This window comes from Aethalodelphis obliquidens, unplaced genomic scaffold (assembly GCF_003676395.1).
Source record: "Aethalodelphis obliquidens isolate GAN/ISIS:26980383/991018 unplaced genomic scaffold, ASM367639v1 scaffold20, whole genome shotgun sequence".
In the NCBI taxonomy this organism is placed as follows: Eukaryota; Metazoa; Chordata; class Mammalia; order Artiodactyla; family Delphinidae; genus Aethalodelphis; species Aethalodelphis obliquidens.
The window spans coordinates 18,462,631-18,486,236 of record NW_020837964.1 but is presented as its reverse complement, the minus strand read 5'-3'; the positions used below and the strand labels follow the sequence as shown (position 1 = coordinate 18,486,236).

The following is a 23,606-nucleotide window of genomic DNA, read 5'->3' as shown; positions in this document are numbered from 1 at the left end:
CTTCTGGGGAGAGTCAGCGACCCTTTTACTCAACAGAGCAGGAACCCAGTCAGCAGGCTATTTGAGTGGAAGGAAATGAAGTCATTTCCATGGCAGCAGAGCCCCCACCACAGCAACCTTCCTCCCAGAACTGTTGGCTGACCTTCTGGCCAGGATCCCTCCTACCTCAGTGTGGAAGGCCCGGCCTCGTGGAGAAGTATAGGTTCTGAGGAAAGACCTGGCACCTGGGTTCTGCTGCTACACCTGCCTTATCTCGTGGCCCTTGTGGCTCTAGCTTCCCCAGAAACCTCAAGGGCTAAGTGCCTGTGCTTGCTCAGAGGCCGCACGCCATTCCCCATTTCCAGCCTCAGGCCCTCCCCCAGCTGCCTCCTCTAGGGACCCCCTCCCCCCAACACACACACACACACACACACACACACACACATACACACACACTGGGGATGTGCCTTCTCACAGAAGCTCAACCACTGAGATGCTTTAGGGACTGTGCCCAAACTCTTTCATCCCCAGCCTCTCAAGTTTTTGCTCTGATCCCTGGCACGCCCTGGAGCTGTTCCACCTTTGGAACCTTTCCCGGGTGGCAGGAGTGCCTATCACAGGGGTAGTGACCTAAGTCTGAGCACTGGCGACCCTAGAAATCTGTTACACAAAAACATTTTATTGAGCAGTAAGTGACCCCACTGGGGACAGAAAGGGCTGGCAATAAAGGAGCATGTGAACCTCGGGGCAGGGGGCATGCTGCTTGACTCTCCATCCTGTTCTTGCTTCAGGGAGCAGGTCTTCCTGGGTCTCTCTGTCCTGCCTCCTGAGACCCCAGGCAGGAGGTTCTTTGGGAAGCCACAGATTGCCGCTTTCAGTTTCAAAAAGCCCAGCTCCCCCCTGGTTTGTGGTGGTGGCCGCTGACAACGGCTCAGGGCGGGAGCCCATGTGGTAGACTGCTAAGGCTTCTCTGCACCCTGTCTGTGCTCCTGCATCCTCCTCGGCTCGCAGAGTGTAGGCTTTTCTTTCTTCAGCTCACCAAGGGGCCCCTGAGGATTGAGCAGAGGAACGTCAGGTTTTCTTCCAGGCCAGGTTCAGCCCTGGGATGTTCAGGGCAGATTCTCATTCAAAACTCAGTTTCTGAGGCTCCTTGCTTACGGCCATTTAGTGTGGAAGGAGGCTCCTGGCTGAGGAAGGCTCAGGCAGAATGACTCAGGTTCTAATCTGTGGCAGTGGGCAGTGGGGGGGGGGGTCACTGCAGGAAGAGGCATTCGCTGCCTTAGGCAGTTAAACCATTGCCCTCTCTTCAGAATGACTCAGCCAGAAAGATTCTGTGGAGTCCGCCTCCGGGCACCATGCAACAATCGATGGATTTTGGGTCTGGAGCAACCAAGATCTTTGTCCGACTCTTCTGGAGCGTGCTTTCTCTTGGGAGCACGTCTAGGGACTGACTTCTCTGCTTCCACCTTTGCTGGCGTGGCCAAAGGAACATCCCCGTAGACCCGGTCGCCACCAACTAGGGAGTATGTCTCCCCGTGCTGGCCCAACTGCGTTTCTCCACACTCTCGGCAGAGGACATGGTAGTGACCAGGTGTAGGACGAGAAACGGGAGCCACTGCTGCTGCAAAGAAAATCAGAACTGATCAGTCACTTCTGCTGTACACAGTCTCCTGCCAGAATTTCCCTCTCTCATGTCTCTCCCAGTTTCTGGCTGAAGACCTTTAATCTACTTGACATCCAAAACACAGGCTTGGCCCATCACCTCTATGAGTCCCTAGAGAAGGGACACTGGCTGCAAAAGCAATTCCTAGAGCCTATGGCTGCAGCAGATGAGGACGTCTCTCCACCGTTTCCAGGGGAAACAGTAGAACCCGAAAGTAATTGCAATCATGATCCTCTCCATCTCTCCTTTCCACAACAGAGAAAACATTTCTTGCAGTCTGTCACTTCTGAGGCTTTAATGGAAATGTCTTTCAAGTTTTGGAAAAAATAATCTAATATAAATTGGTTAAGAACCCCACCCACCTTGGCAACCCCTCTTGGGCCCCATTTATACTTCCTGTTTCAACCACAGTGAACTCTAGCCCTCTGATACTTTTATGTAGATTAGAACAAGGCCAAATGCTGAGGCAGAGTGATCAGGAGACTCAGAACCGGGTTCTGGGTACCAAGTCTAGGCTCACATCCACCCAGCCTCCTGGGACACCATCTCCTCGGCCCTCCAGTCTCACTAGCACTTCATCACCCGCCTTGGTTCTTCTGGTCTTCCCATCAATATGGCACCACCGTCTCCCCTAGTTCTCAGCAGCTGAGTAAGGGATGTGTCTGAGGGGACCGATATAGACGCCTACATGACAGCACAGAGGTGCCTGGGTTTGAAGGGGCGGTTCAAGAGTGGCCCTCTTCCTCAAACTGCTCCATTTACCATTTGCCAACAAAAATGCACTTGTCTTTTGCTAAGAGGCCAATCGGGAAAGGGTCTGAATGGAAGCATCCTGTAGCCCAAAGGGGAAGGCTACATTTATACCAGACAGTATACATTATACCAGACAGTTTGGAAGAATAAAAGCAAAGACACAGGGCTTCCCTGGTGGCACAGTGGTTGAGAGTCCACCTGCCGATGCAGGGGACATGGGTTCGTGCCCCGGTCCGGGAAGATCCCACATGCCGCAGAGCGGCTGGGCCTGTGAGCCATGGCCGCTGAGCCTGCGCGTCCGGAGCCTGTGCTCTGCAACGGGAGAGGCCACAACAGTGAGAGGCCCGCGTACCGCAAAAAAAAAAAAGCAAAGACACACTCTTCTCGACCTTGTCCTGCCCCAAATATAAATTCATAACACCCTCACATTTTTACAACTGAGGACTTAAAAAAACCAAGAGGTTAAGGGGCCTACCCAGTGTTACACAGGTAGTGGAGAGGTGTTCTGCTCAGTGGTTAGGTTCATGTCGGGGCTCCGGATTTACAGCTGATAGGAATGTGAGGACAAGCTCACGCCATTTCAAACATTTCCAAGTGATACTGAGAGAGATGTTAAAGGTGCAAAATGAGGGTGCTGAATGACCTCACAAAATGGGAATGGTGGGCCCATTTTAACATGAAATTGAAAACAAATTCATGACAAAAGGACATAATACAAAATGACAACATAATCATTACACTCCCCTCTCCCCTAGAAGTAAAAATCATTAGAATCCTTTCTCTCTCCACCATGAAAGGATGAGATAAAAGCTCAGCAGCAGCCCCCGTGAAAAACATGGTCAACAGTGTGAAGAGGTGTTACTAAGATGATTTGGTCCGACTCAGAGAAGGAAAGAGACAACTCCGCCCTTAGCCTGATCAGGCCCACAGGAAGGAACCACATTTGGGGCAGCCTTTGATAGTGTGGCAATGAGAGAGAACCTTCTTTAGGAGGGGATTCCCTGTTGCCGACCTTGAAAAAGCAAAGATGGGACATTCGTTTAATGGGGCTGTTGCAGAGGCGATGTGCCCAGGAGGTAGAGGCTGCTTGGACTACCATTTTAGAGGTTGGGCCACCCTGGTGGAGAACCACAGCACCTTCTATTCCTAAACAGCTTGAATCAGCGGGTGCACGTTAGGACAGACGAAGTCAGGCCTCATTGGAGCAGACTGCCTTTGGGAGTGGTAGGATGTAAAATGTGGAGGGGAATGCTCTGGAGGAGCTTTGTCATGGCAGGTGGGCCAGCACGATTCTCCAAGGCTCCAGAGATTACTTGGCTGGGAGCATCCCTCTGATGTGGTGGGGGGACTCCTACCTTAACAGGACCTGGCTGGGCATCTGGGGGAGGCAGAATAAATGGTTTATTAACTTACGAGAGCTAGAGACTCACCTGGGGGGTTCCACAAAAGCACTTAAAAAGACTTGTACCTAGATTCTTGAGCCAACCCTCAGAAAACTTATCTAGATCTGGAGTAGGGCTCAGGAAGCTGCACTTTTAATAAGCTTCCTGGGCAGTCCCACCACAGTGGTCCATGGATAGAGTGACCAAATTACTGTGTATTCTCGGTTGCTCTTGGGAGTCAAAGTGGGCAATATTAAAAACTGCAGCAGGCATACATATAAACAGGGAATATTCAAGGCAAACAGAGGTGTATAGTTATTCTATGCATGAGTCAGATTTGAGAAAAGCTAGCCTGGTGGTTAAAGAACACAACCCTTAGGACAGACAGACCAGATTCTGTCCTACTTACTTGTGTGATTTTGACCAAGTTCTTTTATCCTTCTGTTTCTTCATATAGAAAAGAGCTATGGCTGTACATTTAGCACAATATTCTCTTTTGGCAAAAGTTGCTCTGGGTCCATTTGTGTTCTCTGCAACTTAATCCTTTCCAGTGTGCAAGCATTTTTAAGTTGTTTGGTGAAGTATTACATTTGACTTTTAACTGTTCATTACTTTGGGCAAAGCTTATGTAGTGCTGCAGAGACTAGAACCTATGCAGAGATAGCGAGAGGATGTTACAAGCTTATTCTGCCGGTTTATAAAAAAGTTTAACCTTTTCTCCTCTTCCTCCACCTGCCACCAAGAGATGAGAAAGAAGGCAGAGCCTGGAAATGCACACCAAGCAATACTTCTGTGTCAGTTTGCCTTTTATTCCTCTGCCAGTACTTCCCAGAGAGATTTCACCAAAAGTGCCTAAGCTTGCCATGGCCATTGTTGTGAAGAAAGTTTCTCTCTATTGCTAGTTGCATCCCCTTTTCCTTCTCCTGGGGGCTTAATGGATGTTTGGGGGCAGGAAATAAAATTTAAACTAAAACATCAATTGAAAGAGCCTTCATCCTAAGTGTGGTAGTTTGGAGTGTGAATCTTCTCAGAGTCTAGTGAATTCTACTCCAGTGGAAACTGTTATTAAGGGACACCCATAGAAACGCTGCTTACTGTAAGAAATCATGACACAATACAGAGCCAAGATCGACTTTATTCTTCATGTGAAAGACTACAGAGAGCCATGCTCAGTAGTTCACCCTCCAGTGTTGGCTTACCTTTTGAAGGCAGAAAGCAGCCCGGGCCTTCAGAAGGTGACTAGGCAGCCCAGAGCACCCTACTGACAAGTGTGCTCAGCCATCCAGCACAGAGGGAAAGGTCCCTGTTATGGCATCATATATAAGCCTGTTGCAATAAGGTTTGCTGGTGCAAAGGCCGTCTCACTGAGGACCTAGTCCTGGAAGCCTTCTCCTCCGGCGAGCTGCCAGCTCAATCTTCTGAACCAGGCTCACGTCCCAGGGATGGGTCACAAAGCTGACGACAGTGCCTGGCACTTCGCTCCCCACCCGGCCCACCCTCCCTGCTCTGTGGATGTAGTCTTGTAGGGTGAGAGGGAAATCATAATTGATGACTAGCTCCACCTGGGTGCTGTCCAGGCCCCGAGAGGCGATGTCTGTGCAGAGAAGTATGTCTCGGGAGCCCTTCTGGAAGGACTGGAAGATGCCTGCTCTCATTGAGGCTGGCATCTGTCCCTGCAGTCGTAAGTGTTGGATTTTGTGGTCATCCAGAATATACCCCAGCCAGTTCACAGTGCTGGAGCAATTACAGAACACCAGAACACTTCCTGCGGGGCCAGTCCTATATGCTCTGTCACGCTGCTTGAGGATCGGCACCAACCCAGTCACCTTCTCTGTTCCCTTCAGTCTCATGAATGTCTGTCTGACATGAGGCATGATGCAGTGGAGCTTGTCACTGGTAACAGTGGTTAGAGAGTCTAAGCTGGTAACTTTACTCAGCAGCTGGCCTACACCTTCGGGAAATGTGGCCCCCACCAGCACTAACTGAGCTTTGGGATTGAAGGGGTCTTTTAAGTCAGCTGGGTCTTCTGCTATATGGCTCCCCTCCAAGATGTAATCCACCAGTTCCAGGAAGCTTTCATCCAACAGCGTGTCTGCCTCATCCAACACCAAGAAGGAGAGCTGCTCCAGGCTGATCAGTTGAGTTTTCAGGGCCTTCCACAGAGCCCCCGGAGTGGCCACTAGTATATCTGCTGGAGGATGTTTGGACAGTTGCAGCCTGATCCTACTCATGCCATGGCCTCCCCCTAACTCCCGCACCTGGAGGCCCAAGGAGCTGCCCAAGGGCTGGGCCACGGCCCGCACCTGTTCGGCTAATTCTCGAGAAGGCACAAGAACCAGGCCTCGAGGCGCAGGGATACGACAAGGGTCCAGGCTTGGCTGGCCCAAGAGCCGTTGAAGGAGAGGTAGTAAGTATCCTAGAGTTTTGCCACTGCCGGTTTCTGCGGCGCAGAGGATGTGGCGACCGCGGAGGAGTGGGGGAATGGTACTCGACTGCACGGTTGTGGGCCGAACAACTTCGGGAGCAGCCTCTTGTAGTGCGCTCAGAACGCGGCGCTCCAGACCCAGATCGGTGAAGCTGCCCTTGAGCGAGAGGTTCCGCAGCGCTGGAGCCTCATGTTGCGCGCGCTCGATGGAGAAATGGTCCCCGTGGGCGCGCCGATTCCTCCAGCCGCGCGAAGCGAGTGGCGCGGGCTCCCAAGGGCCCAGCGTGAGGCGAGCCGGCTGGTTCAACTCCGGTCGCCGCGCTGAGATCAGCAGCGACCCAGGTCGCACCAGCACCGGCCGCGGGGGGCTCCGCTGCCCGCTCTGCCGCTCTTCCTGCCGCCGCTGTAGAGCCCGAGGAATGCGCACCACGGGCAGGGGCTCGTTGGGACCGCGGACCGTCAGGTCCCGGCGAGGCGCCAGAAGCAACCGAGCCACGAGCGACAACAGCCGCGGCTGCCGCGCTAGAGCCATACTCCCCTCGGTGCGGGAGAGGCGCACGACAGTGACGTCACGGGCGCGCCAAGGCCTCGCGGACGGTGGCTGGCGCGGCTCAGTAGGGCCCGCGGAATTGGCGAACTGTGTGGAAGGAGCGGGGTCTGTAGAGCTCAGCAGCGGCGAGGTCTGTAGGTCCGAACAGGGGATGGTGACTCCAGGCCCCGGCCAACCTTGGGGAAGGGTGCGCGATGGAGGCAGGACCGGGGTCCGGCGATACGCGGCAATGGGGCCCTGGCATTACGAACCAGGAGGGCGGAGGGCTTGTGGCGATCCGATGTCCGATCCCTGCAACGCTCATTTGTCGCCCTCACAGCGCCTGTCATGGCTTGGCCAGTTCGGGTCTCCCCCTGTAACTTTACAAGTATTTATTGAGAGTCTGAGTGAATGGTCAGGCCTGGGGGCCGAGACCAGGAGTCCGGAGTCGTAGATCCAGGCTCACCCTTCCCTTAGAGCTCCCCAGAGAGCTGAGGGCCCCGAGGGCAAGCTGATGGCCTTCAGCGTATCTTCTCTTCAGTCCAGAGAACTCATCGCTTGGTACTTTTCCCCTCTCTTTTCAGCTGAGGGTCATTCTCCCCTCCCTTGTCACCCTTTCCAGCTTCTCATCCTGAACCCACTGCTTTCTTGGCTCGTTCACCTCCACCGGCTTTCCAGTCAGATACCTCAGTTCCGTAAATAGCAGCGAGGAGGGTCCTGCTACAGATTTGTGGCTTGTCTCACAAAACCACGGTCAGGCAGAATATTTTACTTGAATTCAGTTGTTCAGGTTGCCCAAAAGCCTTACACTACTGGTACTTCTTGAACGGATCCCGAAAATGGGTGTCAGATCATTTCTGTAATTTCCAGTGCCTGGGGTAGGAGATAAGGTAAATGTGGATTAACCACCTGGGAGGTTCTTAACATCTGGAGAAAGAGTTTTACTTTTATTAGATACCGTTATACTATTAAATTTCAAATAGCATTTTGATACACGATAGACTTTCTGGAGAGTTACCTGTTAAACCAGCAGAGGAGAGAGTTTTGAGTACTCATGGGTGAACAGAGTCATTGGATAGAGCAGTGGCTCTTGCGTGAGGGTGATTTTGCCCTCACCCTTCCCCCAGGACATTTGACAATGGCTGGAGACATTTTTCTTTGTCACATCCGGGGGGTCGGGTGGGGTGCTGCAGGCCTCTAGTGGGTAGAGGCCAAGATGCTACTACATATCGTACAAGGCATAGGACAGCCCTCCCCACCACCCCAATTATCTGGCCCCAAATGTCAATAGTGTGCTATGGAGAAACCTTGGATAGAGGCTGAGGACTGAAGAGAGGCTGAGGTTGTCACATGTACTCTCACTTCAGGTGGTCAGTCACATTTGCCAGACTCTTGTGTGGCCCTGCCCCTTTCCCAGAATCTGTAGCAGGCACATTGATGCCGTGGTTGTCATGTCCTTGGGATGAGAAAACCTTGGGGGCTCCTGAAAGTTATAAACACAGGAAGGAGTGATTTAGGAGGGTGACGTGGGAGAAGAGGACTTTAGGAAGAACAAAATTGTCCTCATGTGTTTGGGAAATGTGCCAGATGGAAAAGAGATGAGGTGTGCCATGGGGTGTACCATTCCAGAAGGCAGACTGGGACTGATGCTTGACAGGGAGTCAGATTCTGAATTTGATATAGACTGCTGTAGCAACTAGAAATGCCTAGATCTGTCTAGAGAGTGCTGGGTTTTCTGTCACTGCAAAGTTCATGTATAGGCTGATGACCACTGATTGGTGATATGATAGAGGGGAGTTGATATAAAGGATGCTCTAAGATATTGTGACTCTACACTACTTTTATGATTCTTTCCCAGAACTCGGAGCTCCTCATTCGTTAGCTGAAGAGCTCCTTGGATGTCTGCTCTGACATGTTTCATCTGTTTACATGTGCCACTCATTTTTCAGGTACAAAACAAAGAATCGCTTTGCACAAAGCCAGAAGGGATATACCGAAAGAATTATCAGAAAAGAATAATACATAGGTATGTATTTGCATTGACTTTCTCCAAATATTTGAGACAGGGTAGCTGGTTAGTGGCTGCTTTCTCATGCTTGAGCCCTTACAATGTGATCACCTCAGAATGTCATAGGGATTGGAGCCTGTCTGAGCCTGTCTGTCTCTGCCCATGGCCCCTAGTTTCTTCTTGTCATTGCTTTAGTTACCGTGTAAGGCCCTCCTCTTTTCCTCCTGCTCACAGCAGACATTGAGTAACCTCTAGTTGTTACTGAGATGCATATTTCACAGTATAGTACTTTAGAAATGAGAAAGGTTTACTTATTGTGGAAACAAATGTAGGCTCCTGGGAGTGTTAGTGTCACTCAGTAATGTTTTTCCCAGGGCTGCCATGGTAACTGACGTTGCCTGCTTACTCCCTAAGGTTTGAGAAGAATTCTTCCTTGGATCTCAGGTGATAGTGGTACATTCCTTCATTCATTTATTCATTTAGTAAATATTTTCTGAGCACCATGTATGTGCCAGGTACTTTTCATATGGACAGTGAACAAAACAGACAAGATTCCTGCCCTAGTGAACTGTATATTCTGATTTAATTGGCTTGGGGTGAGGCCTGGCCATTGGTAGTTTTTAAAATCTCTCCAGATGATTCTAATGTACAGCTAGGTTTGAGAATCACAGTTATAAATGAAGCACTTTGGGAATTGCAAAGGCATTGCAGAAATAAAAAGTGGCTATTGGTATTCCTTCACTATTCCTGCATTTTCCTGCCTGCATCAGGACTGTTGTACAAGTGCTGATCATTTTCTTTTCAGCCCTTTTCACTGTTTGCCTAGACCCTTTATCCCTCTTTCTAACCTAACACCCTACCTCCTTCTTGTCTTTCAACCTCCAGTCCATCATCTGTTTGGGATTTATCCTAAACTTGGTGGGAAGGCATTGCAGGGTATAAACAGAGAAGTGGTGTTAGCAGAGATGCCTTTTTCAGATACCATACTGGCTATTGTAAGAGAATGGATAGGAGGGGGCAGGAGTAGATTTGGGGAGACTCATTAGGAGGCTGGCTTTGTGCACAGTGGTGGCCTTGCAGATGGAGTAAAGCAGGCAGGTTAGAGTCATATTTGGAAGGTTAATGATGGCTTGGAGGTGAATAGGAGATAGTGATGAATTGGATGTGGGGAATGTGGGTTAAGGATGTGTAATTGGGTAAATGGAGGTCTACTTACTGAAACGGGAAAAATTTTCTCCCCACATATTGACCTGATAAACACCTTCTCACCCTTTAGACCTTGAATCAGAGATTCTTTCTTGTTTTCTTTTATTATATTTTATTTTATTTCATTTTTATTTGGGCTGTGACGCCAGCTTGCAGGATCTTAGTTCCCCAACCAGGGATTGAACCCAGGCCCCCTGAACTGGAGGCACAGGGTCCTAACCACTGGACCACTGGGGAATTCCCAGCAGAGATTTTTTCTTTCTTTTCTTTCTTTTTTTAATATAAGTTTTAATTAATTAATTAATTAATTTTTGGTTGCGTTGGGTCTTCGTTGCCGCGCGTGGGCTTTCTGTAGTTGCGGCGAGCAGGGGCTACTCTTCGTTGCGGTGCACGGGCTTCTCACTGCAGTGGCTTATCTTGTTGCGGAGCACGGGCTCTATGCGTGCGGGCTTCAGTAGTTGTGGCACGTGGGCTCAGTAGTGGTGGCTTGCGGGCTTAGTTGCTCTGCGGCATGTGGGATCTTCCCGGACCAGGGAGCAAACCCGTGTCTCCTGCATTGGCAGGCGGATTGTTTGTTTTTTTAAAACATCTTTATTGGAGTATAATTGCTTTACAATGGTGTGTTAGTTTCTGCTGTATAACAAAGTGAATCAGTTATATGCATGCGTATATCCCTATATCCCCTCCCTCTTGCGTCTCCCTCCCACCCTCCTGATCCTACCCCTCTAGGTGGTCACAAGGCACTGAGCTGATCTCCCTGTGCTATGCAGCTGCTTCCCACTTGCTAGCTATTTTACATTTGGTAGTATATATATGTCAATGCTACTCTCTTACTTCATCCCAGCTTACCCTTCCCCCTTCCCGTGTCCTCAAGTCCATTCTCTGTGTCTGCGTCTTTATTCCTGTCCTGCCCCTAGGTTCATTAGAACCATTTTTTTTTTTTTAGATTCCATATATATATGTTAGCATACGGTATTTGTTTTTCTCTTTCTGACTTACTTCACTCTGTATGACAGGCTCTAGGTCTATCCACCTCGCTACAAATAACTCAGTTTCGTTTCTTTTTATGGCTGAGTAATATTCCATTGTATATATGTGCCACATCTTCTTTATTCATCTGTCGATGGACACTTAGGTTGCTTCCATGTCCTGGCTATTGTAAATAGTGCTGGCAGGCAGATTCTGAACCACTGCACCACCAGGGAAGTCCCCAGAGATTATTTCTTAAGGGAGGCCCTCCTCAACCCCCATGAGTCTCTTTCCTGCTGACATAGACTCCCACAGCCTTATGTAACTGCTCCTTCATAGCACCATACACAGTTTTAATTCTAACATATTTGTAAGTTCCCTTTCTATAACATATTTGTAAGTATCCCTTTCATCATTTTATCTTTAGTGCCTACCAGTGCTTGACATATCTTAGGGGCTCAGTAAGTGTCTGTTGAATAAATAATTGGAGACAGAGGACAAGGCTTAGGAGGGAAGATCAAGGCTTTGTTTTCTACATGTTGAGTAGAAGATGCCCTTAAGACATCCCAGTGGGGATGTGTTTTGAGCAGTTGGTGTGAGGTTGGGATGCCTTTGGAGATGATCATGGCCACTATTTTAAACCATGGGAGTGAATAAATTTGTGAGGGAGGATGTGTGAAATTAGAAGGGAAGAGGGCCCACGACTAAGGAGCAACCTCAACCTGTGAGGGGAGGAGGTGAAACCAGCAAAAGAGACTGAAAAGCAGGGGTAGAGAGAAAAACTGGGAGAGTGTGTGGTCGGCGAACCCAGGGAGGAGAGAGATCAAGGAAGAGGGGAGGCTCAACCATGCCATGCGCTGCTAGCAGAACAAGACTGAGGCCAGGTCAGTGTCTCGTAGATTGAGCAACTTCGAGGTAATTGGTGACTTTAATCAGAGCAGTTTTGGGAGAGTGGCAGAGGGGGAGGCCAGGCCGGAGTAGGCTGAGGAGTAAAAAGTTAGTTAGCAAGCTTTGTGGTTTTTAGAGGGGACCATGTTTGCTTAGAATAAATAAATTAACAGTTATCTCTGGGACATGGGATTTTGATTTTCTTCGATTTACTCCTGTTGCTCTACCTTTAACATATTTTTAGAATGTGACCACTTCTCACCACCTCCCCTGCTATCTCTCTGTCCTGAGCCACCATCATCTCTGACATCGGTGAGTGAAGAGCCTTCTAACTGATCCGCCTGTGTCTACCGTGGCCCCCACAGTCTGTTTGTCATACAGCAGTCACCGTGATAATGGGGAATGTGATCAGTCATGCCACTCCTCTCCTTAAAACCCTTCACTGGCTCCTATCGTGAAGAGCTAACAAAGCCCGCAGAGCGTCCTACAAGGCCATTCGGGGTCTGACCACTGTGTCCTATCTGCTTACTGCTCTCCATCCATTGTGTATCTGACTTCCATTACTCTCTTCTCCTTTCTGTGCTGCAACCACAGTGGCCTCCTTCCTGTTCTTCTAACACACCAGACAAGCTCCTGCCCCAGGGTCTTTGCACTGGCCCTTTCTTCTCCTGTGCACTCTTCCACTAGATACCAACTTGGCTAACTCAAATCTCTGCTCAGATGTCATCTTCTCATTGAAGCTTATCTGGGCTTCTCTATTTAAAATTTTAACCTTTGGGGATGAGGTGGGGGGGAAATGGGTGAAGGTGGTCAGAGGATACAAACTTCCAGTTACAAGACAAATACATTCTGGGATGTAATGTACAGCATGGCAACTATGGTTAACAATACTGTATTGTTTCTTTTTAAATTTTATTTCTTTATTTATTTGTTTATTTTTGGCTGTGTTGGGTCTTCGTTGCTGCACATGGGCTTTCTCTAGTTGCAGTGAGCGGGGGCTCCTCTTCGTTGCGGTGCACAGGCTTCTCATTGTGGTGGCTTCTCTTGTTGCGAAGCACCAGCTCTAGGTGCGCGGGTTTCAGTAGTTGCGGCACGTGTGCTCAGTAGTTGTGGCTCGCGGGCTCTAGAGCGCAGGCTCAGTAGTTGTGGCGCACGGGCTTAGTTGCTCCGCGGCATGTGGGATCTTCCCAGACTAGGGATCGAACCCGTGTTTCCTGCACTGGCAGGCAGATTCTTAACCACTGTGCCACCGCGGAAGTCCCGGTAATACTGTATTGTATCCTGAAAGTTGCAAAGAGAGTAGATCTTAAAGGTTCTCATGATGAGAAAAAAATTATGTGAGGTGATAGATATTGTCTAAACTTATTGTGGTAATCATTTGGTGATATATACATATGTGAAATCTTTATGTTGTACAGCTTAAACTAACACAATATCATATGTTAATTTTATCTCAATGAAACTGGAAAAAAATTTTAACCCATCTGCAGTTTTTAATCTCCTTTCTCCCTGCTTTTTTTTACTCTATAGCACTATCAATTTTCCATCATACTATGTAATTTATTTATTATGCTTATTGTTTTTGCCTTTTTCCCCACTGGAATGAAAGCTCTACCAGAGTAGGAATCTTTGTCTGTTTTCTTCTCTAATGTATCCCCAAAGACTAGGACCGTGACTGGTACAGAGTAGACACTTAATAAATATTTGTTGGATGCATAAATGAGCATGCATTATTTTTACGATAAAAGAAAAGGAAAACCAAATACTATGTGTTGGAAAGAAGAAGGAAAGCCTTCTCTGGATAACAGAAGAGATTTTCTCCATTTGAATTTCTGACTCTCTTTCTTCAGGAATGATTGTGAACAGCCTCTCTCTGTGCTACCACAACAAACTCATCTTAGCCCCTATGGTTCGGGTAGGGACTCTCCCAATGCGGCTGCTGGCCCTGGACTATGGAGCGGACATTGTGTACTGTGAGGTAAGGGGCTCCTGATCTTCCCGGAGATCTCTTCCACAGGTGCAGCCTCCCCATCTGTGGGTGGGAGCGGTCAGGAGTCAGAGGAGGCAGAATGGGCTCTCCCTTCACAGGTGCTCACTGAAGGCAGCAGAACACAAACACGCAGGAGTCCTGTGAGCCCTGCTGAGGACCAGGAGCCTGGGCAGCACGGAGGCATTGTGGGACACCTGGGCCAGGTGGCTAGATGAGCATCGTGTCAGGTCACTGCTGTGGCCCCCATAGGAGTTAATACACATTCAGTACATGAATGAGTGAACTCAAGATCAGGAAGAGGAGGAAAAGGACCAGATTCAGCCCAGGGAAGCTGGATGGGGTTGCTTTTGGGAACCATAGGATTTTCTGGTGGCAGTAGCTAGTGGACCAGCTACTGACCGGCTGCTGTGGAGAATATTAAGACTTGAGACCCAGGTTTAGAAAGCATCTTCTAGGAAAAATAGAGTTACAGGAGTAGCTGTTATTGGGTAGGGACTGGGAGCAGTGGTTCTCAGTTGGGCATGCATCAGAATTATCTGGGCAGCTTCCCCCGCAATCCCCAATCCTGATATGTCCCTCTAGTTGGTGTGAGAGGTTAGAGAAACTACCCCAGTGCTTCTGATATTTCCATCTTTAAGAGCCACCGGCGGTGGGGTGAGGACTGTGGCTATAAAAGGGAAACACAGGGAATCCTTGTGGTGGTAGAACTATTCTGTGTCAACATCCTGGTTGCGATATTGTACTACGGTTTTGCAAGATGTTACCATGAGGAGAAATTGGGCAATGGGTACATAGAATCTCACATTCTTACAATTGCATGTGAACCTCCAATTATCTCAAAATAAAAAGTTTAATTGAAAAGAAAGCCACTGGTGTAGGGTCTTCCCTGGTAGTCCAGTGGTTAAGACTTTGCGCTCCCAATGCAGGGGGCCCGGGTTCGATCCCTGGTCGGTGAACTAGATCCCACATGCATGCCGCAACTAAGAGTTCGCATGCTGAACTAAGAAGCCTGCATGCCACAACTAAGAGCCCGCATGCCGCAGCTAAACATACCGCATGCTGCAACTAAACACACCGAAACGAAGATCCCGCATGCCGCAAATGAGACCTGGTGCAGCCAAAATAAATAAATAAATATTAAAGGAAAAAAAGTTTAATTGAAAAGAAAGACACTGGTGTAGGGACTTCCCTGGTGGTCCAGTGGGTAAGACTCCACACTCCCAATGCAGGGGGCCTGGGTTTGATCCCTGGTCAGGGAACTAGATCCCACAGGCATGCCACAACTAAGAGTCTGCATGCCACAACTAAGAAGCCTGCATGCTGCAACGAAGATCCCGTGTGCCGCAGCTAAGACCCAGTGCAGCCAAAATAAATAAATAAAATAATAAATAAATTTTAAAAAAGAAAATTACCTGATTAGGGGACAGCTGTGGCACATAGATGTGAACACTTGAGGGGTTAATGGATTGAGGAGTAAGCAGCAAAATGAGGAAGTAGAAATAAGTCTGCTGACTACCCCCCAGAAATTCAAGAGGTGAAGGGAGGAAGTGTATAGCTGGAGGTGAGGGAAGATGGGTGAATGGAGTTGTTTGTTGGTAACTTGCTTGTTTGTAGCGTAGGAAGAAGGGCTTAACAATGAGGGGAGGCCTGAAGATTTGGGGCATTAGGGGGATTTGTAGGGCCAGGTCTTGGAGGGGACAGGATTCTTGACGAGGTGGTAGGACCTGCCTTCCATTGAGATAGGGCAAGGAGGAGAGGGTGAAGATGATGAAAGGGAGGGAAACTGAGGGGTTTTGCCTGAGAGACTTGTTTTACAAGATGTAGGAAGTCAGTCTTCTGTTGGAAATGAGGGTGGCAAGTGTGGGCTAGGGACCTGAGGAAAGGAAGTGAAGGTGTTTTGGTCCTATTCCCATGGGGAGTGGGCACTGGGAGATGTGCCTGGCAGGCAGGTGTGCACAGTGATACTGGTTTGCAGCTTTATAGGAAGGAGAGCTTGAGAAGCCTGGCGGGGGATGCCCATGGCAGGGATTGGCATGCCAGTATCTACAGCAGGGCAGGGGCAGAGGCATCTAGGGTGCTGACAAGGTGAAATGGGAAGGAACGAGTATGTGTTGTCCAAAGGTGGGAGTCAGAAAGGGATTTTCCAGAGTTTAGGGTCACAGAGACCCAAGACCTGACTTTTAAGTGGTTTGTCGAAGTAGAGGTGAGGAGGTCCCAAACATGTGAAATGGGCTGTTAGTGTACATCCATAAATCTTCCAGGCTGCCAGAACGTGCCTACGGCAGGGAGGAGCCTGTTCCCAGGGGCCAGTCCCAGGGGAATGTGGTAGTGTGCTGAGCATATTCATCTGGTCACTCAACCCTTGAGCCTGCACTCTGGCCCCAGAGTGGTCAGCCATGGGTTAGGTATAGCCTTTCCTGGCCAGCACTCTCCTTGGCCTCTAGAAAAAACCTCTTGGATTTGGAAGGGGATTGGGAGGAGGAACTATGATGAATCAGGGACTCAGATTCTGAGGTCTTGGGAACCAAAAAGATGAAATCCCAGAGAACAGCTGTTACCTTTCATTACTTGTGATTCTCCTCTACCCCAGGACAGAGGGTGCATGATAGCTCTTCATCCACTTAGTCCATGTTTACCAATAGGGTCCTGTGGGATGACTCAGACTCAAGGATGAAGCCCCCTGCTTCTTCCCTGCTGCCCCAACTCCATCTCTGTCCAGCTGTAGCCCCCGCATGGTTGCTTCAAGGCCCGGGATGTATAGTGTCCCTCTTCTCTCTACCCGTGCTTCGCATACTGTCTCCATCAATTATTTGCTTACTCTGATGACCCTTCATGTCCCTACTCTCCCTAATCTTGTGCTGCCACGAAAAGTAAGAGTGGGTCCATTGAGTGCTAACCCTTTATTTTCAGATTCATTTATGTCTCTGCAGTGGCCATCCTGCTGGTTTCTTCTCTTAGACCAAGTGGTGGTAAAGCCTTCAGGCCTTTAAAGCATCAGCTCACCTGGGCTCAAACTTATTCTGGGGCAAGATTCTGAGGGTTGCTAAAATTGAGGAAAAGGCAGTAGTGCCTCCATTGACATATTCAGCCTCCTTGGCCTTCACTTTTGCTATGCGAGCAGCATTTTTCTGGGACCCCAGAGGGTGGAGTTGTATTCACCTGGAGATACTGTGGAGTGAAACACCAGGATGGAAGTGAGTGAGTGTATGACAGCACGGTGTCTGCTCTAGACAGCCACTATATGTTTATAGCCTTGGGGGAATCAGTCTGTGATGAGGTCACGGAAGCTGGGTAGTGAGAAACAGAGCTGACCCGCAGATTCCGATGCTTCATCAGCTGCTTTGTTGAGAATTCTTAGGGTTGTTTTCAAGCACTTGGGAAGTCATGGTCCCAGGATTTATGCGGTGACTTCAGAATGTGACTCTCCTAATTGGTCAAAGCTTGGTTTTCCTCATGATTGTGACTAATCCATTCTTCCAGGGCTCTTCTTGAGTTTGGAGCAGAGTAAATACTGATTAAAACCCTTTGTATGTTTGATGAGCACTTGCTCTGGGAGAATCAATATAGCTTATGAACAAATTAAGGGACCTCTGCCAGAAGAGACCTAGGCCCTTTACCCAGACCTAGCTGCTGTGGAGCAGAGGCCGGTGGGCAGGCCAACTGGCCCCTGCCTGTGGTGAGTAGGTCTCTGGGAACTGGGCCCTGAGTACTGGGAAAGGCACAGCATGGCGCCTGGTGCCCCCTGGTGGATCCAGAGTTGCTCTGCAGGCCAGCTGTGTAGATGAACTTACTATGTTCCCCTGAGGTGACCCATCTGTGGGTTAGATCGTCAAACCACACCATCCACCTCTCAGGACCTCGTGTAGGACCTAGGGCATACCAGGCATACAGGCACCTCCTTAAAACGCCTGCAGAACCCTCAGCAGTTGGAGGTGAAGAAAGGATGAACCAGCTCAGCAAAGGTTAAGGGAGCAGTAGTCTGATTCCCCACCAAGGTCTGCCCTATTGACAGAGTTTTCTAGGGGTTCATCAGATGTCACTTAACTATTCCTTTTTTTTAAAAATTTATTTATTTTATTTGTTTTATTTTTGGCTGCGTTGGGTCTTCATTGCTGCGTGCGGGCTTTCTCTAGTTGTGGAGAGTGGGGGCTACTCTTTGTTGTGATGCATGGGCTTCTCATTGCGGTGGCTTCTCTTGTTGCGGAGCACGGGCTCTAGGCACGCGGGCTTCAGTATTTGTGGCTCGTGGGTTCTGGAGCGCAGGCTTAGTGGTTGTGGCTCATGGGCTTAGTTGCTTCGTGGCATGTGGGATCTTCCTGGACCAGGGCTCGAACCCGTGTCCCCTGCACTGGCAGGTGGATTCTTAACCACTGCGCCACCAGGGAAGCCCCCTATTCCTTTTTATAAGAACAATGGATGGACAGACCATGGATTGTCATACTGAGTGAAGTAAATCAGACAGAGAAAGACAAATATCATATGATATCACTTATATGTGGAATCTAAAAAAATGGTACAAATGGACTTATTTACAAAACAGAAATAGAGTCACAGATGTACAAAACAAATTTATGGTTACCTGGGGGAAAGAGAGGGGGATAAATTGGGAGATTGGGATTGACATATACACACTACTATTTATAAAATAGATAACTAATAAGAACCTACTGTATAGCACAGGGAACTCTACTCAGTACTCTGTAATGACCTATATGTGAAAAGAATCTAAAAAATAGTGGGTATATGTATACGTATAACTGATTCACTTTGCTGTACAGCAGAAACTAACACAACATTGTAAATCAACTACACTCAAATAAAAATTAAATAAAAACAAAAAACCAAAAACAACAGGACTCCAGTGGCCCAGACGTGAGAGGATACCTACCTTTTAATAGGCAGGATGAAGGGAGAAGGCAATATTCTTAAGAGACTATGATTACCAAAATGGGTACTTAAATTTTTTTGTGTGGCAAAAAACACATAACAAATTTTACCATATTAACCGTTTTTAAGTGTACAGTTCAGTAGTTGTGAAACAGATCTCTAGAACTTTTTCATCTTGCAAAACTGAAACTCTATGCCCATTAAACAACAACTCCCCTCCCCACAGCCCTTGGTAACCACCGTTCTACTTTCTGTTTCTATGAATTTGAATACTTTAGCTACCTTATGTAAGTGGAAATATGCAATATTTGTCTTTTTGTGACTGGCTTATTTCACTTAGCATAATATCCTCAAGGTTCATCCATGTTGTACTATGTAACAGGATTTCTTTCCATTTTTAGGCTGAATAATATCATATTATGTAATATGTATACTACCTTTTGCTTATCCATTCATCTGTCGATGGACATTTGGGTTGCTTCTATCTCTTGGCTATTTTGAATAGTGTTGTGAATGTAGGTGTGCAGATACTCCTTTGAGATCCAGCTTTCAATTCTTTGGGATATATATATATATATATACCCAGAAGTAGGATACTTTCATTTTTTGAGGAACTTCCATACTGTTTTCCCTGTCTTTTGCACCATTTTACAATCCCACCAGCAGTCCACAATTTCTAAAATCTTTGCCAACACTTGCTATTTTCTCTTTTTTTTTGATAGTACCCATGCTAATGGGTATGAAGTGATAGCTCATTGTGGTTTTGATTTGCATTTCTCTGAAGATTAGTGTTGTTGAGCATGTTTTTATATGCTTCTTGGCCATCAGTATATCTTTTTTTTTTAACATCTTTATTGGAGTATAATTGCTTTACAATGGTGTGTTAGTTTCTGCTGTATAACAAAGTGAATCAGCTATATGTATACATATATCCCCATATCTCCTCCCTCTTGTGTCTCCCTCCCACCCTCCCTATCCCACCCCTCTAGGTGGTCACAAAGCACTGAGCTGATCTCCCTGTGCTATGCAGCTGCTTCCCACTAGCTAGCTATTTTACATTTGGTAGTGTATATATATGTCAATGCCACTCTCTCACTTCTTCCCAGCTTACCCTTCCCCCTCCCTGTGTCCTCAAGTCCATTCTCTACGCCTGCGTCTTTATTCCTGTCCTGCCCCTAGGGTCATCAGACCATTTTTTTTTTAGATTCCATATATATGTTTTAGCCATGGTATTTGTTTTCTCTCTCTGACTTCACTCTGTATGACAGACTCTAGGTCCATCCACCTCACTATAGATAACTCAATTTCGTTTCTTTTTATGCTATGCCTATTTTTAAATTGAGTTATTTGTCTTTTTATTCTAAGAGTTGTAAGAGTTCTTTATATATTCTGGATACTAGACCTTTATCAGATATATGATTTGCAAATATTTTCTCCCATTCTGTGGATCGTCTTTTCCACTTTATTTTTTTAAAAAGACTTTAGTTTTATTTTTTAAAATTTTATTTAAGTATAGTTGATTCACTTTGGTTTTTTTGTGTGTGTGTGGCTGCATTGGTTCTTCATTGCAGTGTGCGGGCCTCCCACTGTGGCAGCTTTTCTTGTTGTGGAGCATGGGCTCTAGGTGCACGGGCCTCAGCAGTTGTGGTGCGCGGGCTCAGCAGTTCTGTGGCATGTGGGATCTCCCCGGACCAGGGATAGAACCCATGTCCCCTTTGTTGGCAGGTGGATTCTCAACCACTGCACCACCAGGGAAGTCCCTGATTCAATTTATTGATAGTATCCTTTGATGCAAAATTTTTTTGCATCAATGCAAAAATTTTTAATTTTAATGAAGTCCAATTTACCTTATTTTTTCCTTTGTTGTTTGTGCTTTTGGTATCATCTCTAAGAAATTATTGCTTAATCTAAGGCCACAAAGATTTATACTTAGGTTTTCTTCTATGAATTTTATAGTTTTGGCTCTTACACTTAGGTCTTGGATGCATTTTGAGTTAATTTTTTTTTTAGTTAATTTTTGTGTACATTATGAGGTAGGGATCAAAATTCATTTTCTTGCATGTAGATATCCAGTTGTCCCAGCACCTGTTAAAAAGACAGTTCTTTCCCCAATAAACTGTCTTGATACTCTTGTCAAAAATCAGTTGGTCATAGATGTTTTGGTTTGTATCTGGACTCTCAAAGCTATTCCATTGGTCTATGTGTCTATCCTTATGCCAGTACCATACATCTTGATTATTATAGCTTGCTAGTGGGTTTTGAGATTAGGAAGTGTGAATCCTCCAACTTTATTCTTCTATTTCAAGATTGTTTTGTCTCTTCTAGGTTCCATAGGAATTTTAGGATCATCTTGTCAATTTCTGCAAAAATGGCAGCTAGGATTCTGATGGGGTTTGTGTTGAATCTACAGATCAGTTTGGGGAATATTGCTATCTTAACAATATTAAATCTTCCAGTCATTGAACATGATATATCTTTTTTTTAAAATAATATTTATTTATTTATGTAGTTGACTGTGCCGGGTCTTAGTGCAGCACAGGGGATCTTTGTTGCGGCATCTGGGATCTTTAATTGTGGCATGCAGGATCTAGTTGCCTGACTAGGGATCGAACCCGGGCCCCCTGCAATGGGAGCGTGGAGTCTTAACCACTGGACCACCAGGGAAGTCCGGATATCTTTTCATTTATTTAAATCTCCTTTAATTTCTTTAAACAATATTTTATAGTTTTTAGTGAATCACCTCCTTGGTTTCTGGCTGTCATTGTTTCTCATGAAAAATCAGTTGTTAGTCTTATTGAGAATCCCTTGTACATGGTAAGTCACTTCTCTCTTGCTGCTTTCAAGATTATCTCTTTGTCTTTGATTTTCAGCTGTTTGATTGTGATGTGTCTAGGTGTGGATCTCTTTTAAGTTTATTCTACTTGGAGTTTGTTGAGCTTCTTGGATGTGTAGATTAATGTTTTTCATCAAATTTGGGAAATTTTCTGCCATTATTTCTTCAAATATTTATTCTATCCCTTCTCTCCTTTTGCAACTCCCATTATTCATTTTGGCAGTGATTTTTTTTTTTTTTTGAGTGGGCAGTCACACAGTTTGTCAATCTGAGTTTATTTGTGTTTCTGAAAACAGAGATATACCAAAGATTCTTTAACCAAACTGGAGGTTAAAAGACTATGAAGACAGGTCAGAGATGGGGATGGAAAGGTAGAATGGAGAGACACTGGTGATAAGCAAGATCAGCTCAGATAGAGAAAGCAAACCAAGTGGAATGGAGGAGATGAAGGCAGCAGGATGTAATAGGAACATAACATGTGACAGACAAGGAAGAATAAGCCCGTATATAATAAGGCAGTTTAAAATTAAATGCTGTTCAAACATTGGGTAGCCATATGAATAAAAAGTGACTTAGAAAGGGCCTTAATTTTCAGATAAGTTAAAAAGCAAATTAGTTTTAAAAGGAAGAGAAAAACCAATCAAAATTATATGCTTTTTCTTAAATAAATTTATTTATTTATTTATTTATTTTTGGCTGCATTGGGTCTTCGTTGCTGCACACGGGCTTTTCTCTAGTTGTGGCGAGCGGGGGCCACTCTTCATTGTGGTGCGTGGGGTTATTGCTGTGGCTTCTCTTGTTGCGAAGCATGGGCTCTAGGCACGTGGGCTGCAGTAGTTGTGGCACATGGCTCAGTAGTTGTGGTTCATGGGCTCTAGAGCACAGGCTTAGTAGTTGTGGCACACAGGCTTAGTTGCTCCGCGGCATGTGGGATCTTCCCGGACCAGGGCTCAAACCCATGTCTCCTGCATTGGCAGGTGGATTCGTAACCACTGTGCCACCAGGGGAGCCCTATAATTATATTCTTAACTGTGATGGAGATAGATTTGGGAACTAGAAGGCATTGTTTGTGGCAAAATTGGAGTTGTCTCTTCTATAGAAATAAAATGATATGTGTGATAAAAATTGAGGAAGTGATATTGATAAAGGAAAAATATTTGTGATAATTGAGACAGAAAAATAACATCCAATTTGACAAAAGATAGTTTTTTTTCTGCACAACTTGTATAGATGTAAAAGGCAGTTTGGTAGGAAGATGCCTGGATGATACACTCTACCACGTGGAAAAACAATGTTTGTTTTCACCAATTAAGGAAATGCAGTGAAAAAAAACCTGTGAGGTTCTACTCTGTAACCAAAGAGCTAACTAAAATGAATAAAATTGGTAAACAATAGTGTTGGTGTGTGGGTGAGCAGGCACATGTGTGGTTTTATTGATGACAATTTAATTTCTCCACTTAACAACCAGGTGAGCATCTGCTTGCATGTAAGGCATTGAAGTGGCTCCAGCAGATGTTCAGTGAGCACTAGCAACGTGCTAGGTGCTAGTGATGCAAAGATGAATGAGACTGTGTCCAGGTCCCAAAGTCTCTTTCAGTGTAGTGGGGAGACAGAAAAGAAAATAAGACCATTCAAGGGCCATTTTGCCTCAACTCCTCCTCTTGGGGCCCTGAGGAGGACCTGGTCAGCGTCCTCAAAGCCCACCTTTATGTGAAGCGAGAACCTTCCTCAGGGCGTTTGTTGTCTAATGGTAAAGGTATGACAGGTGCATCTGTAACTAGCATACAAAGAGGAAGTGGTCAGGCTGTGAAGGTAGACTGGGCAGGGGGTTTGAGGAATCCCAAGGAGGACAAGTTACTGCTGGCAGGGGTGGGGGCCCAGCAAGGTTTTGCCTCACTTTCCCCTGCTTGTTCTTAGCCGAAGCTCAGCCTGGCTGCAAACCTTCTTTTTATAAGAACAGGCCACTCAGTGCTGCCCACTTGTCCACCTGCTTTCTTGCCTGCCCCTGCAACCAGGATCACTGCCTACAGGGGCTCTGTGTTGGGGTCTGTCCGTCCCTTGGGACACCACACTGATTCTTGGGGCTTGGATGCC

General features: G+C 46.8%; 2 protein-coding genes and 1 long non-coding RNA gene across 6 annotated transcripts in view; 1 reads left to right on the top strand and 2 right to left on the bottom strand.

Moving 5' to 3' along the window:
- Window positions 1-638: 638 nt before the first annotated feature.
- Window positions 639-10,988, bottom strand: LOC113627172 (uncharacterized). The gene is made up of 2 exons (XR_003435459.1): window positions 10,945-10,988; window positions 639-1,600 (listed from the first exon to the last, which is right to left on the bottom strand). It is a non-coding gene; the product is annotated as an uncharacterized LOC113627172 (long non-coding RNA).
- Window positions 4,893-6,755, bottom strand: DDX28 (DEAD-box helicase 28). Its single transcript, XM_027119508.1, has one exon. It carries the CDS (start codon window positions 6,732-6,734, stop codon window positions 5,139-5,141), a length of 1,596 nt encoding a protein of 531 aa, XP_026975309.1. The 5' UTR covers window positions 6,735-6,755; the 3' UTR covers window positions 4,893-5,138.
- DUS2 (dihydrouridine synthase 2) overlaps window positions 6,777-23,606 on the top strand; it is a 41,163-nt gene continuing 24,333 nt past the window's right edge. For 2 of the 4 annotated variants that reach the window (XM_027119509.1, XM_027119510.1), the window contains exons 1-3: window positions 6,778-6,882; window positions 8,681-8,757; window positions 13,653-13,780. In XM_027119509.1, the coding sequence (XP_026975310.1) occupies window positions 13,655-13,780 (126 nt within the window). In that variant the 5' untranslated portion in view covers window positions 6,778-6,882; window positions 8,681-8,757; window positions 13,653-13,654. Of the gene's footprint in view, window positions 6,883-8,680; window positions 8,758-13,652; window positions 13,781-23,606 lie in introns of all 4 variants that reach the window. The other 2 variants (XM_027119513.1, XM_027119511.1) reach the window with 2 other exon arrangements.